The following is a 16,139-nucleotide window of genomic DNA, read 5'->3' as shown; positions in this document are numbered from 1 at the left end:
AGATTGACGTCAGCAAATATTTCTTCTAAATAAGAGCAATTACAAGTAAACTTGTCCCAGAGACTGTTATTAGATTGATCACATAACGTTTGACCATTCTTTAATCGGTAAGACTACGTTCGTATACATACTAGGATCTGTTTGACGGATACTGTATGTTTTTTTGTCAATCGTTTGTTGATATGCTATAGATTTTGTCCCCCTAGTTGAAGGTCGTACGGTAGCATAAAGTTGACAGGTCATCCAGGTCAGTTGGACAATGGTGGATAGATATCTCATTGGCAATCATTAGTATTAGTAGAGCTGTATGGCTTCATGGAAACACACTGGTACCCCAATTTTCAAATATATGGAAACCTGTTATTTTACACAAATATTTATATAGGTATACGGTGCCAGTCGTAACTTCTTGTCGGTAATAGTGACTACTTATATAATAGGGATACTAACAGCTTAAACAGACGTTGAAAACTACTGGTATATTTGAAGGAAACGATTTTTAATTCCTAAATGAATTTCTCAAATTTGATCACCAAATTTACGATAAAACATATTCCTTTTTATTGATGGAATGCATAGTCAAATTGATTGAGATCAGTATTGAAACCGTACTGAAAAAAACAGTACTGAATTTATAGAATTAGTAAATGTACCGGTTTTGTATAATAATAAACAGTACTGAAGTAATAAAAAGTATAAAATTACACGTGTAAATTCTTGGTAGTGTAGGTGCAACATATTTGTGAAATGAAACTCATCAATGAGTATAACCATTAATATTTGAATATCCGGCTAAAAAGCATGTTTTCTCTGTTATTTAAAATAAAAATGATGAACTTAAGATATTTTTAGGTTTTTCCATTTCATAATACTTATTGTCATGATGAGTTGGTAATGAGTTATATTTGAATAAAGTGGGGACCTCTTAGATTGGAAGTGTAGTAATTGAAGCCATTATTCATGTAAACGTCGGACATTATAGTGCGTACTTATGGTCTTTTCCTGGTCTATGAAACAAACAGAATTCTTTAGACTAGAAGTCGATTCTCGTTTTTGATTGGACGATTCCTATATTCCAAATATAGCGTATATCCGTGTTGAAGACTATAACAAGTTTGACCTTGCTTTATTTATTGGGACACTCAGTGCGTTAATTATATAATTTAGAAGTCACTTACTAAAATTTTTGTAAAACCGTAAAATCATGTTTAAGTCCGGTTTGAAAATTACTTGTATATTTATATGTGTTTCATAATGTAACTTTTGCAAACAAATGTTATCATAAGAGGAGAGAGAGAGAGAGAGAGAGAGAGAGAGAGAGAGAGAGAGAGAGAGAGAGAGAGAGAGAGAGAGAGAGAGAGAGAGAGAGAGAGAGAAGAAAAGGGGGAGGAGAGCGGTTTTATAAAACAAAAACAAAAAAATTGATCCGTCTTAGGATTAGATAAATGGCATTGTTATCACGTTCTTTTTTATAAATGAAATCATCTATATTGAAGAACATTAAATACAGAAAACAGAATTGATAAATGTACCAGTATCTCGAGACCAGTGTATGGCAATCCTTCGACCGTTTTAATGTAATGCGGTCAGCATAAATCAGATTGAAATATATTATGTATTTAATTTCAACAAGCCTCAAAATGATGATATTTCTGTAATTTTACTATTATTTACTGCACAGTCTTACAGATATGTTTGTAGGCATGGAAACTGATTGGCCGTCATAAAACCAATAACGTTAAACCCGGAAGAAAATCTCTTTCATTGATCTTTTACGGTAAACGTAAATCACGTGATTAAATTGTAAAAATAAACTTTGACATATTTAGTTAATGCAATTTCAATGAATAAGAAAACAAAGTTTAGATGTAAATGATTTTTTTCAGGAATTCGAATATCAGGTGAAATGCATTGATGACAGGTAAGTTTGGCTTTATTTATCCCAATATAGAACACTTTCTCACAGCAGTATATCAATTAAAGCTCTATATGATACCAGTATAAGCCTCCCTTGTATATATGATAACTGGTATGAATAATTATTGCACGAAGTGGTGTTTCGCTAAAGAAGTCTGTTTTCCGTTTTTCTTTCGTTTTTTTCTTAATTTCTTTTTTATTTGAATATAGTACTGTTATTAAGTCAGCATCTAAGTCGAGATCTTATACAAAAAGTGTTCCACATTTAAGACTTTTTTAGATATAAAAAAAACTTGTCTTTAACAGAGTAAAAAAATATGAAGTTATCCTTCCATATGTAGTAGTTATTAAACAAAGGATCGTGTTATACCCCCAGTAGCTTAAGTACGTGCAATATGTTACTGTCTGTCTAGGTCTATGTTCACCCACTGTCACGCCATGTTAACGGGTTTTGAGCCCAACATGTACTTTAGTCAATACTTCCAGATGGATATTATATGCTGATCGAAAACTGTATAAAGTAAAAATATTGTTTAATTCGACATGCATGTTTTGTTTTGCTGTGTACTGTATGTCAACATGTCAACTTAACCAGAATTGCTCTTTATTTTAGATTACCAATTCTTTCTCTTCAAGTTAAACTTAGTATTGTTAACTTAAGGTGTTAAACTTGACATATTGCCTAGGCACAATTTTGCTAACATTTTGTGAAAGGGGTCTCTTCCGGTACAAATGAAATAACCAAAAGACTTTTAAAGGTTCGGATGCTTTCATTACCAGAGAATAAAAACTCTCTTGTGGAGTGAGTTCTCCAGTAAATAAGTAACTTGGTACAAAGCATGAAAAATCACCCTGCTACATCACAATAGTTTTACTTCAGACTCCAGACCCCTGAGGTTTAATACATTTCAAGTTATCGACATTATGTTCATGGGAGACCTCAGTTACGTACGCAAAAGATCCCTTTTTGATTCACTGGTGACTCTTTCTTATTTACCTATACACACCTGAAAAAACAATGCGTTTGTTGTACTCCTCTGTATATTGTGGGTGACCTTTTCAGTAAACACAGATGTGTGCAATGTTGATGATACAAATAAATGATAAGTGTTCTACATCAGTGAGACAAAAATGATCAAAAATATATCGATTCCCATCACGGTAATGAACTAATTTGAAATAAATCGCTATTAAATGTTAAGAAATATACCGGTATGGAACCAAAACAGTTTATACAAAAATCGGTTTACTGCTAAAACAAAAGAAGATTAAAATAATATTGAAAGAAAAAAACCAACAGGAATATTCGTAGAAAATATGCAAAAAAAATATTTTATTTATATAAACGGTTATTATTAAACAAGATCGAATTGATAGTAATAACAATACTAATGTAATAGCATTTTTTTTGCGAATTTCATTATATATATATATGTGTTTATTTTGCCTATTTTAGAAATAGGGAAAATTATTATATTTATATAAACGGCCTTGTTTAAACTACACCTAATTCAACATCCAATAAAACTTCCAACTCGCAATTTATTTTTCAAGTAATTGAGAGTATTTTTTAAATATTAAACATCTATAAAATGATTGAGAATAATTGAAAAATTATTGCAAAATAAAAATAAACAATATTAAAAAATTTCATGCAGTCAGCGTCTACATTTATTTTATTGACGATTATCTCCTCTTCCCTATGCATCTTTTTATTATCTTCTTCTTAAAATGGTTTCTTCTTTAATATATTTACACAATTTATTATCAACACACTATACAAAAAATTTCATGCATTAGGCAAAAATAAAAAATATATGTCAATTTCTAGTACGCTTCGATATCTGCTACTCGTTTTAACAAGTAAATATTTGTGAGGATATTAACTTTGACATGCATCAGGAATATAATTACATTAGATGTATGTTTCCTTATAATACGTTATTGTGATTGGTTAACTGCTCATCACGTGTTATTCCTTAAGCAATTGCATCACTCAATAAAACTTATCATTCATAATAACACGAGGTCCCACAATAAAGTGCACAGGTGAATAAAATAAAAATAAGTATATAAAAATTCCTGTTTTCATGATCCTAGCTAAAAAAAATGTAATTATAAGTATCAAATGCTTCTTTTAGTAAATACATAGGGTTGTAAAAGCGTTGACCGTGTGCATATTTTAGAATGAAGCGCGGAATACAAAATGTACTTCGGTCAACGCCTTTACACCCCAATGAAGTTACAAAAAGAAGCATTAATTTCTTAAATGACAGTTGTTGTCCATTCGTTTAATGTGTTTTATCATTTCATTTTGCCATTTGATTAGTGACTTTCCGTTTAGAATTTCCCTCGGAGTTCAGTATTTTTGCGATTTTACTTTTTGATATACAATATGTGTCCTTTGAGTATTGTCATTGTTTATACTGTAGTTTTTACTGCCTCAGTCTTTACATATGGTCAAAAGTATAAAAAAAAAATATTGATATTTTGAAATAGGAATATTATATCATGTCACCCCCTTTTTTACTATAATACGTGAACTATGCTCGTCCAAAAATCCGTCTAAAAATTATACAGGGATCAAAAGTATTGCAATGAACTATATCAGCGTATTGTGGTGAAATCCCCCTTTTTGTTGGTTACTGTATTTGTTTGTCCGTTGATTAGTCTTTCCTATTGTTTCGTTGTACTTATGTATAATTGATGAGTTGTTTTTTGCTTTGACTTTTAACTTTCGAATATACACACTCTCCTAATTTTTAAACATGGAGTGCCATCATCTTAGACTCTTTCTTTTCTTTTCTTTTCTTTTATCTTTCAATTCCTACATGCCGTTCGTTAAATACCTAGTATATGTGTTCGCTTACTACATGCATGCCAATAGTAATATAATAATAAAGGGGACGATTTCATAAGTATTATTTAGTTTGGTCTAATCCATTTTACTGAAAATAAAATGTTTTAAATACAACGATTAACGCATGTTTGTTTGTAACTTTATCGCACATTGCAATACGTCGTCATCCTTCGGCAAATTTCGGAAAACATACGTCAACGTTACAATTACAATTAGGGAGCTACCATTTGATTTTTAGGGGGGGGGGGGGGGGGGGGGGCTAGGATGAAATTTGAAAAAAATAGGCAGGACAGGAGTTTTGAGTAAAAAAAAAAGCAGGATGAGACACTTGCAATAAAAAAAAGGCAGGACGACATTTTAGGTAAAAAAAATCAGGATAAACTAAAAAAAAAAAAGGCAGGACCGAACAGAGTGAAAAATAAAAATGCAGGACAGAGATTACAGCTAAAAAAAATGCAGGACAAAATTTTTCATCCTAGCCCCTTAGAAGGTTGAAAGGGGCACTAGCTGTCAAATTCATGTTCATTGGTTTGTCTCAAATTCACATATTTGCTTAATAACATATTAAACATTTATTCAAATTGTAAAAAAAAGTATGATATAAACATTTTACAGGGCAATGGCTCTTAAGTCTTTTTTTAATGAACTATTGAGTTGACCTCTGAAAACAGCCTATGGTCATCTACATATATATGCGATATACACATGAACAAAGATATAAATATATAGTGCACTCGTGCAGTTTCATTGTTTCCAGGTCTGTTCAATTACATATTATAGGTTAAAGATATATATATTAATCATGGTGTTTACGTGTAAAACAATTAGTATTTGTGGATCGAATAAGTCAATCAAATGATTTGCCTTTGTTTCACTTTCCATGTTGACATTCTTTTCCTTTCAATAACACACACAATTAAACGTTATCTACTAGTATATCTAACTATTGAAGTTCACATGAAAATGGATTCATTGAGGTCGAATTATTCACTTGCAAGTGAATAATTCCAGTTAATTACTTGCAAGTGAATAATTCATCATCGATGTTTCTTTGCTTATTTTGAACCATATTGGCTGCTAAAAGCGAATTATTATTTCCTTTTTTTCACTTTCATTATATTTGTTATTCTCGTGGGATTTTGTCTGATGCTTGGTCCGTTTCTGTGTGTGTTACATTTCAGTTTTGTGTCGTTGTTCTCCTCTTATATTAAATGCGTTTCCCTCGGTTTAAGTTTGTTACCCCGATTTTGTTTTTTGTCCTTGGATTTATGAGTTTTGAACAGCGGTATACTACTGTTGCTTTTATTCATTAATGATCAAATAAAAAAATCATATTTTTTTTATAGATCTCGTAGCTAGTGCCCCTTTAAATATATTTCTATTTCTACTTTTTATAATCAATATCTAGAACAGGAAAACAATTATAAGTTAAAGTCATAAGAAACCTCAAATCAATAAAAAAAATAATGCATATGTTTTTTATAACTCAATGGATAGTTTTCATTGTAAAACTTATGTACATATACTTTTTTTCTGAAGAAAATTCTTTAATTTATTCATATTTAGAAGAAGTTTACTTAATTTGAATTGCTTCCTTCCAGCAAGCAATTCCCCCGATATATTTTCCGTATGCAAGGTGACCTCAGTGTGACCCATCTCGTAAAAATCCGGTGACCACAATATGCATGGATGTCCTTAAAATAAACTATTATCTGAATTTACATGTTAAACACGTGCTCAATTTCCATGCTTTTTTGTTTATTTTTCGTCAATTGTTGACAAACATGTGACAATCGTTAAACTTCGGCTTCAAAACACGAACTTTAATTACCTGCCATACTTTCACAACAACACTGACCGATTGAAAAAAAAATTGACGATTATACGAAATTTACACGAAAAAAATGATAAATTCGATCACAGAAGACTAAGTTTATGATGTTTGTATGCATTGGTTTAAGAATTGGAAGAGCATTATTTTTCACCGGTCACTCGTTTCTTATGACTTTAATTGTTCTACGTTTAATAGTGCAAATTATTTTTATTCATGTCACAAGTACAGAAAGTGTATGCAATATGTTGCCGTATGTCTATGTCTATGTTCATTCACTGTGACGGCCAATAATCTTGATAAATATGTACTTTAGTATTAAAAAATAAAGAAACACTAACATATTACTATATGGATGCTGGGGATGTACAGAACTTTGCAAAGTAAGCACTACGTTTAAGTTTGACTTTTTTTTAGCAATTGCAGTTTCAGTCCTCGAGCATTCGGCTCTTCATCGTATATCACATATTAACTCTAATAATAAATATTTTATGGACTCTTTTCTGATTGTCTCTACCAATTGGAAAACGAAAGGTGTTAAAAAAAATTGAATTCTATGCTGTTTTGTTTTGTTTTTAAAAAGAACGGCGACTTTCAGTTTCGTTTGAGTGTTGCTTTATTAGACTGAATTGCTACAATTGGACAAATTCGATACTTTTTAAACCTAATCTGTTCGATTTAAACTTTCCCGTTAGCCCTTTTGTGTAAGTTTTAGTACTTGTATTATTTCTTACTACAATAGAAAGGTCAGATCTGTTTTGCTCTGGTTAAAGGCATTTTTTTGGCTGCTTATAGGCTTTTCATAGTGAGAAAGCTTCAAACATAGTTGATTGTCTTTTGTTTATTTACTGATTTCTAGAAACTATATCGAAATACTTCATTTAATTTAGAAACAATTATGAAATCTTATTCGAATACATCAAATGTATATTGATCCAAATGACATTCTTAGCGTGAAAAAAACGTAAAACAAAATGGAAGGAATTTAAGTAAATGGTCTCTATTGTTTTATTAAAAAATTATGACGTGTTAATGGCGAAGAAATGTCACAAAACTCGATTGATTGATTACTACTGAAAATAATTTGTTTTCTTGGATATTCATTCATTTTATTTCAATGAAACGTGTTGTGTCGTAAGTTTTGTCTTGACCACTGGACCATGTCAATGGTTAACTCTGACAATATTTGGTGTCTTCTTTTGAACAGGATTTTAATGTTAAGACCATCTATAGAAATATAAATGCATTAGATACGTGTTATACATATGCATTGCATGTTCATTAACAACAAAAACACGTGGTCTCAAAACAATGCTCTGTTTTACATACAATACTCGTTGTCTCAAAACAATGCTCTGTTTTACATACAATATTTACTCGTTGTCTCAAAACAATTTTCTGTTTTACATACAATACTCGTTGTCTCAAAACAATGCTCTGTTTTACATACAATATTCGTTGTCTCACAACAATGCTCTGTTTTACATACAATACTCGTTGTCTCAAAACAATGCTCTGTTTTACATACAATACTCGTTGTCTCAAAACAATGCTCTGTTTTACATACAATACTCAGATCAGAAACAGGGACACTGGTATTCAACAGGAAAACCTGGATATGTTTAAGAAACACATACATCATTCTGTGTTGTGTATACTATTATACGAGTTCCTTCAATAAATGCTAATCTTTTCATTCACCACAATGCACTCTTCAACACATCATTTCACCGATTCGTCATCTATGACATATATACAGCTCCATAATGACTAAAACATAGTTGATAGTTACACAATAAATCTCGTATTAGTCAAATATGCATGTAAAAGTAACAAAGTATGATTTCATTAATTCAATAAAGAAAATACATATTGAATAAGGTCATATATGGATAAATATTTTGCACTTTTGTCTTTTGGAAATACTAAAACAACAATATGGTCAGAAATATGATGCCTATATGCGTCTTAATGTCTTTTGAATGTTAAAACTGTATATAGTAAAATGTGCCATGAAATAACTTTTAAATACGATTGAGCTACGCTAAACCTACGGGTTCTAAGCCTGGGTAAAATAGGAGAGTTATACGAAGCAAATTTTGTAAAAGCGCAGATATCCTTAATAAAAAGCGCAAATGTCCTTTTATAAAAAAGCGAAAATGTTCTATGAATAGAAGGACAAGTGTCTTTAAAAAAAAAGCGCAAACCTCCCGCGCTGGAGAAAACATCTCAATGCGTATATATATGCAAATTTATAATTGGCATGTAATTGATCCTAATTTGGCACATCAGAGGAAGATACTTACAATTTTGATATTCGGTCAAGAAAATATCACCCACAAATCAAGAGAGACATATAGTATAGGCATTCCGACAGTCGCAAGTTGTGCAAAGATCTTTGTGGATATAACGTGAATAAACTAAAGATACATTCATCCAACATTATTTAAAAAAAAGATAAATGTGACTTCATTTTTTATCTTTAGACCAAGCTTAAAGATGATGTGCTTTCTATAAAACTATTATAATTCTATGTTATCTATAATGAACTATCGTAACAGTTAAGGATTCTTATAAAAGCGTAATTAAAAAGAATGAACGGCCTTTCTAAAACGACGGTATCTATTTTATATATAACGAGACTTACATCTATCAAGAGACACCAAACACATATTCCGAACACATCATATGAGAAACAGGAGTTCGCATAGAACAATACCTTAGCCTAAGTGTTCGACCCTTGTATGCTTTCAAAGTTAAGAGATTGAGCTTGAGCATAGAGTAAAAAAAGTGTTTCAAAATTGCTATAACTTGTGTAACCCTCAAATATTTCACTTGTTCAATGAGTAAAAAATATATCCTAGGAAAGATTCCCATCATTTTCTTTATTTATGAAAAAATAGAATAGTTTGATTGTTCATCGTACGGAAATAATGAAATTAGAAATAATTCAACAAAATATACAGTATCAAAATAACAAATTAATGTATATTTTAACTGAATATGGTACAGTTAACTATTTACTTTTCCCCTGCTTGATATACAAATACATTATCCTTCATCTGAAAGCAGTGAAAAGAAAATAATCCTCTGTATTAATAAAATTATAATACGATCATGGTCCATTTCAGTTACATAACTATAATGTAAATGCCCTATTTCAGCAATAAAATGCTACGTTCATGCCTCATTGCAGTAACTAAATTATAATGCACCATTTGAGTCATGTTATAGGAGGAATATGAAATCTTAGAGGAAAAGTTCATACAGAAATAGTAGGCGGGTAATATTCTGTTTGATATCAATTCCAATGTTATTTGTCTGCACTTAAATGCACACAAACCTTTACAGTGATAACAATTTAAATCTTTAAAATATAAAAAAGAAGATGTGGTGTGATTGCCAATGAGACAACTCTCCACAAAAACCAAATGACACAGAAATTAACAAATGTATAGGTCACCGTACGGCCTTCAATAATTAGCAAAGCCAGCTATAAAAGGCCATGAAATGACAAATGTAAAACATTTCAAAATCAACATAGTTATAAGACCAATAACGCTTTTTACCATTCAAAATCAGTTTTGGAAACTGTGCATATTGCATTATTTGCGTATATCATTTCCCCGGTCTGGGATGCTTATAAAATAGAACAACATAAATGGCTCGTTTTATATTTGCAGTCTTTTCGCCTTTCCTTATGTATTTCAAATATGAACAAAGAGTCCGAAGAAAAACGATTCTTTTCGTTGAGTTAAAATATACGAATTATTTTGCATCGATTGTTTTGACGTCAGGTCACTGTGATGAATTTTACGTCGAATGATTAACTTTTTCAAATGGCCGGTACTGCATGCATAACAGGAGATGCACCTGGTCCTGCTTTTTTTTTTTAAAGTCAATGTTATTCCCTCAGTGTTTGTTTGTCTACATTTAATGAGTCTCAACGTCATCAATTTACAAGATATTATCATCAGTAAACTACTGGCACCTTTATCTAATCATTCTTACCGAAGAAAATCAAGAATCTTCATATCGATTTAAAATTCAGGGTTAGTCTTAATATTTTCGCAGAACAAGCAGATCTGGGAAATATTGTCCAAAAACATTTCTGGATTAACCAGCTGGCCAATATAAAATTATAAAAACAAGGAGATGTGATATGAAGTAACTATCAACCTCAGCTATCAACCAGTGACTAGTCGATTTTAATCTGCATTTTTTAAAACTTGATGGTCACATTAGAAAAAAATCAGAATACAAAAAATTGATACTGTCTAAATAATTGAAACACCTTTTTTTAAGGTGTTCAGTACATTTTGCTCATTTACCGACTTGTTTGATTATCCTTTCTAAGACTTAATCTTTATAAAAATTGCAAACAGACCAGGAAGATTTGATTTGGATTCTGTAAATCGTATTCATTGTACCGTTTTGTATATCTAAGCCTTTGAACTCTTTGGATTAGATAACAACAAAATGAACTGTTATTCTTTGTATTATATACAAGTGGTAATGTGACGAAAATACTTTCCCTAAAATAAAACCAAAAGCATCTTTTCAAACGCGTAGGCTATGATTGTGTTGTAATCTTTATCAAATTTGACACTCCAAAGCCCTTGTAGGAAGCATCCCTATTGTACGATTTTAATGAGGAAAAACTTTGTAATACTTAAAAACAATACACTAACAAACAAAGTCGCAAGCTCCTTCTTAAAAGATTTATACGTTATCCACTACACTTAAGTCCATCCCAAATAAATATTTGTTTATATACCGTTTTTATCATCAACTTAAAACTTTTGAAAGCGACTTTAATCCAAGAGGCAAGAGTTTGTGCTACGCCTTATCATATATCTCAATAGCATTTTACAATCACGTTCTTAGCAATGTGTCCGTGTATATCTCTTCGTTTGATGTGTTTTATCATTTGATTTTGTCATTTGATTAATAAGGACTTTCCGTTATGAATTTTCATCGGAGTTGAGTATTTTTGTGATTTTATTTTTTCGTAGTGATATTGGAATGTCGGTATTGTCATTGAATGATGGTATCCGTCGACACACCACGTTTGTTCAATTAAAATCTATAAAGTCTAGTGGTAGTAAACACCACATCTCCTTTCGTTCATATTACCTAACAGTTATAATTTGAACATCCAGTGGCCAATAGTTTACGTTTGAAAAAGGACGACAACGACTTTAACAATAAACTAATTAGGTATATATGACGCAAAGTGAGTGGAATTGGACTATTTGAATACCAGGGAAACCTTTGTCAGGCACTAGGCTACCTACAAAGCCTGTAAGATATGTTGCAAGGGTTATACTAGGTGCAAAACGCGTGGCATTCTAACAAAAAACGAAGCATCTCATTTTAATTCTCACAAGAAACGGAAGTGGCTGTGAATTTAACATCCCACATAGCCATATACATACGGGGTCATTTGAATGGAAAAACCGTTGTAAAACAACATAGTACGTTGAAAATGTGTTATAAACGTTTACCCTCTTGGCCGATTTATCATATACTTAGTATACCTTTTGATGTTGGGTACTTTACTATAATTGTCTATAACTGGCGACTAAACGTCACTAAAAGTAACTTAAACCTATTGTATGCATTACAAATGTTATTTTATTCACAGACCTAAACATTAAGATTATATAATAAGCACTTGTTAAACCGAGAAATGCAATCGTTGAAACAATGTCCGCAGCTGTTTCAAATTAATAGTAAAAGATATTAATATGATAGAAATCAATGAACAATTCATCCTAAATCTCAACCAAATGTAGATTATATACTATTAAAATATAAGCTGATGTGGTATGATTGTCGACGAGAAAAATAACCATCAGAGTCCAAACGAAGCGTCTAGTAAGCAACGATAGGACACCATACGGCTGTCAACAATGACCAAAACTTATACAATAAGGAATCTCCAGTTTCTCGCAGCAATTTCAAAATGAATCTTTGTGAAAACTTTGAATGGATGTTTGGCAATGTTTTCAATAGTATTAAGTTCGTGGTTCAGCATTGATAGTTAAACAAAAATATCCCAAAACACACTTTAAAGAGAACGACATGGACCTACGAAAGTTTATTTTATAGAACTTAAGACGTCCTTGAAAAGTACAATCATGGCACAATGTCTTTCATATTGATCGCCTGGGTTTTTTTGCATTTCTTGTTGGCTTGTTTTTCCTATCCTTATGACGTTTCTTTTATTCATTAACTTTTCTTTCAGATGTTACTTCCTACTCAAAATATATTTACATAAAAGTAGAATAAAACATATGTACTATACGTCATGGGTAAACTTTGTATTGGATGGTTTTCCACTGAGTTGCTCTGAAACATTTAAAACATGTTAAACATGTTTATTTTTTTATTTTGTACTGGGTATCAACGTATTTATAGATATACTGAATGATATGTTTTTTTCTTTTGCATGGAACCCGCTGTTTAAAATTATAAAGCGATTGTCAACTATTGAAATAGAATGTCACATATAGCGTTTGCACTAAAATAATTAGCTGATGTTTTAATGGCAGACAAGAAACTTGTTAGACTGATTTCCCAATATAAAATTCAGATTTTATACGTTCAGGGTCGAGTCTGTATGGTTAACATTTATCCTAGAACGAGTTGTACTTTTCGAAACAGCTGCAATTAGAATCAATAAAACATATTACAAGATAAAACTAGGAAAAAATGTAAATCTGAATAATATTTATGGTGTTTTTATTGAATAAATATTGTCAAAAGAGAACAATTTAATAAATACAGCAATGGAAGTCAGTTTCTTTGCAACACAAAACTATGTAGAGTATATAGTTAATTATATATTATTGTCCGTTTCATTTGTATTATATTTGCAGAAGAAAATCTCAACATTTATTTATTACTTTTTCTTCATGAATTTTGATTAATGATAAATATACGCACTTTTAATTTCTCAAATTTTTGGTATAGAATTATCAAAGTGTTAGTGTTTTATTGCAAATGAAATGGGCCACAGATATTTTAAATAAATGTACATGTGGACAGTTGTCTCATTGGCAATCATACCACATCTTCTTTATTTTATATGTATATGTATATTGAATTGTCCACATCTACTTCTAGATCGTATCGTACTTGGGCATTAGACATAAGAATATGAGTGACAAATTTCACAAGCGCAGAATATTATGATAGAATCTCATATGTAAAGGCGTGTCGAGTTATTTATGACCATTTTGTAGCCTGACAGTTTTCCAGATTCATTTTTTTTCATTCCTTGTCAATGATATTAAACGATTATAGTATTCACGCTTGTTGCTGATACGGGGTGTGGTGCTTTCCTACGGAAGCGTATTAGTACGGAAGCGTATTAGGGACATTGAAAAAATAAAATTGGCAGCGAACTTTTTTTTCAAAGTCGAAATTTTAACTGTTCTTATCTTGAAATTTCGACTTTTTTGAAACTCGAAATTTCGACTTTTTCTAACTCGAAATTTCGACTTTATCTAAACTCGAAATTTCGACTTTTTCTAAACTCAAAATTTCGACCTATTTTAAACACAAAATTTCGACTTCTTTTAAACTCAAAATTTCGACCTTTTTTTAAACTGGAAATTTCGACTTTTTCGAAACTCGAAATTTCGAATTCTTTTAAATCGGAATTTCGACTTCTTTTAAACTCAAAATTTCGACATTTCCTCAGTATTTATACGTTTGCCATTACCACATTCCCAGTTATTTATATCAGCATGGCGGAGAGCCATATACATCATAAACTTGATAAGCATATTTTAATAAACTAATTCATTTTAAAGAGGTTATTTTAGATAGAAAATCTTGTTCTTGCTGAAGAATAAATAAAAAATGTTTCACGTTCAAATACATATTTCAAGTCTGAACTTCTGATATGTGTATCAAGCTTTAAGCACAACCCCGCTATTCCGACACACCTATATTACGACACACTTTCATTCAACAGTCTAATATATAAAGACAAGTGTTAATAGTTGTGTTATAAGAAATCAAACTTCCAAAACTAGAAAACTGAGCAGCTCATTGGTCGTCCTGAATATGCATGGCTTTTTTGGCTACTTGATTTACCATTTTTTAAACAAGGCAAAGTCAGTGACTTGCTATTGAGATACCAAACAGGCCTTTGAAACTGTAATGCTAAATGTCCTTAGATCTGACGATCCTATGACAGTGTCGTGGAAACTAAAACATGGAATAAGGGGGGGGGGGGGGGGGGGGGATATGTCAACATGTATGCTCTTTACGAATGATTTCATCACAATATTAAATGCTAATTCATATCTTAATTTAAGAACAAAACCAATTTCTGAATATAAATTGCCAAAATGTGTGGATGACTCTTTAATGATTTGCCTCCATGTCTACTCCTTCTAAAATTGTAATAACTGTGTTTGAATATAAACATCAAAGTTTTAAAAGTACTTAGAAAGAGTCAAAATTTCGAGATTTCAACAGTCGAAATTTTGATTTTACAAAAAGTCGAAATTTTTAGTTTAAAATAAGTCGAAATTTCGAGTTTTTAAAAAGTAGAAATTTTGAGTTTAAAATAAGTTGAAATTTCGAGTCTTTAATAAGTCGAAATTTCGAGTTTTAAAAAAGTCGAAATTTCGAGTTTAAAGCGGAAATTTCGACTTTTTATAAAAATTTCAAGATTTTAGAAAGTCAAAATTTCAGCTTAAAATTTCGAGATTTGAGAAGTCAAAATTCGACTTTGAAAAAAGAAGTTCACTGACCTATTTTTTCTATGTCCCTAATACGCTTCCGTACTTTCCTTTGCACCGACCGACACATTTTTAAAAATAGACAGGCAGATATAATCATTATTGCCATATATTGAACGATTTAACATTACAATTTTTTTTTCGAAAACAGGATTTTCTTTGACCATATGCTCTCAATAACCGCAGTATTTTACCCGTGTTAAGTTGTGCTACCAATAGTTGATTACTTTCTGGATATGACTTCGTAGCCTCTGTTTGATTTTTGTCAGTCAATTGATCGGCTCAATTTTGATGTTTTGGAATGCTTTTCTGTGGCAAAAATAAAGGGCTCACATATCTTCTTAATATGAAATTGGATAAATATTTTGTTTGTCAAAATTTGATCTTAATAAAGAATAAGAAGTAAGAAGAGAAGCTTTGCATAAATAAAAAGGGATTTTGCCTTTTCACAACTTTATCGGCAAACCTTCTACACATCAGTATGGAGATTATTTTACTGAACAGACATTGATATACATGAAGTAAAGTTGCCAATTATATTTAATATGATTTAAAAAATTAATTGGTATTCTGCTATGTAGTAATCAAAAAGACTGTGCGTTGTTTAAGTGTACAGAAAGGGCAAACAAAGCATGTACAATTAGCTATATATATATAAAGATGACAAACGCAACAAAATTGAAATCATTTTTTTTAAAACAAGTTATTTTGCATATTTTATTCAAAATCAGGCATGAAATATCTAATATCTTTTGGTTTCCTTGACGTT

At 31.0% G+C, this 16,139-nt stretch overlaps 1 protein-coding gene across 1 annotated transcript in view; it reads left to right on the top strand.

Moving 5' to 3' along the window:
* The first annotated feature begins 1,824 nt into the window (after positions 1 to 1,824).
* The window catches only part of LOC134685543 (ETS-related transcription factor Elf-3-like), a 58,190-nt gene continuing 43,875 nt past the window's right edge, over positions 1,825 to 16,139 (top strand). Inside the window, exon 1 of the mRNA XM_063545320.1 lies at positions 1,825 to 1,921. Within this exon, the coding sequence (XP_063401390.1) occupies positions 1,915 to 1,921 (7 nt within the window). The 5' untranslated portion in view covers positions 1,825 to 1,914. The remainder of the gene's footprint in view (positions 1,922 to 16,139) is intronic.

This window comes from Mytilus trossulus, chromosome 9, assembly GCF_036588685.1.
Source record: "Mytilus trossulus isolate FHL-02 chromosome 9, PNRI_Mtr1.1.1.hap1, whole genome shotgun sequence".
NCBI lineage: Eukaryota > Metazoa > Mollusca > Bivalvia > Mytilida > Mytilidae > Mytilus > Mytilus trossulus.
Note: the sequence above shows the minus strand (reverse complement) of the source record. Positions and strands in the feature narration are given on the sequence as shown.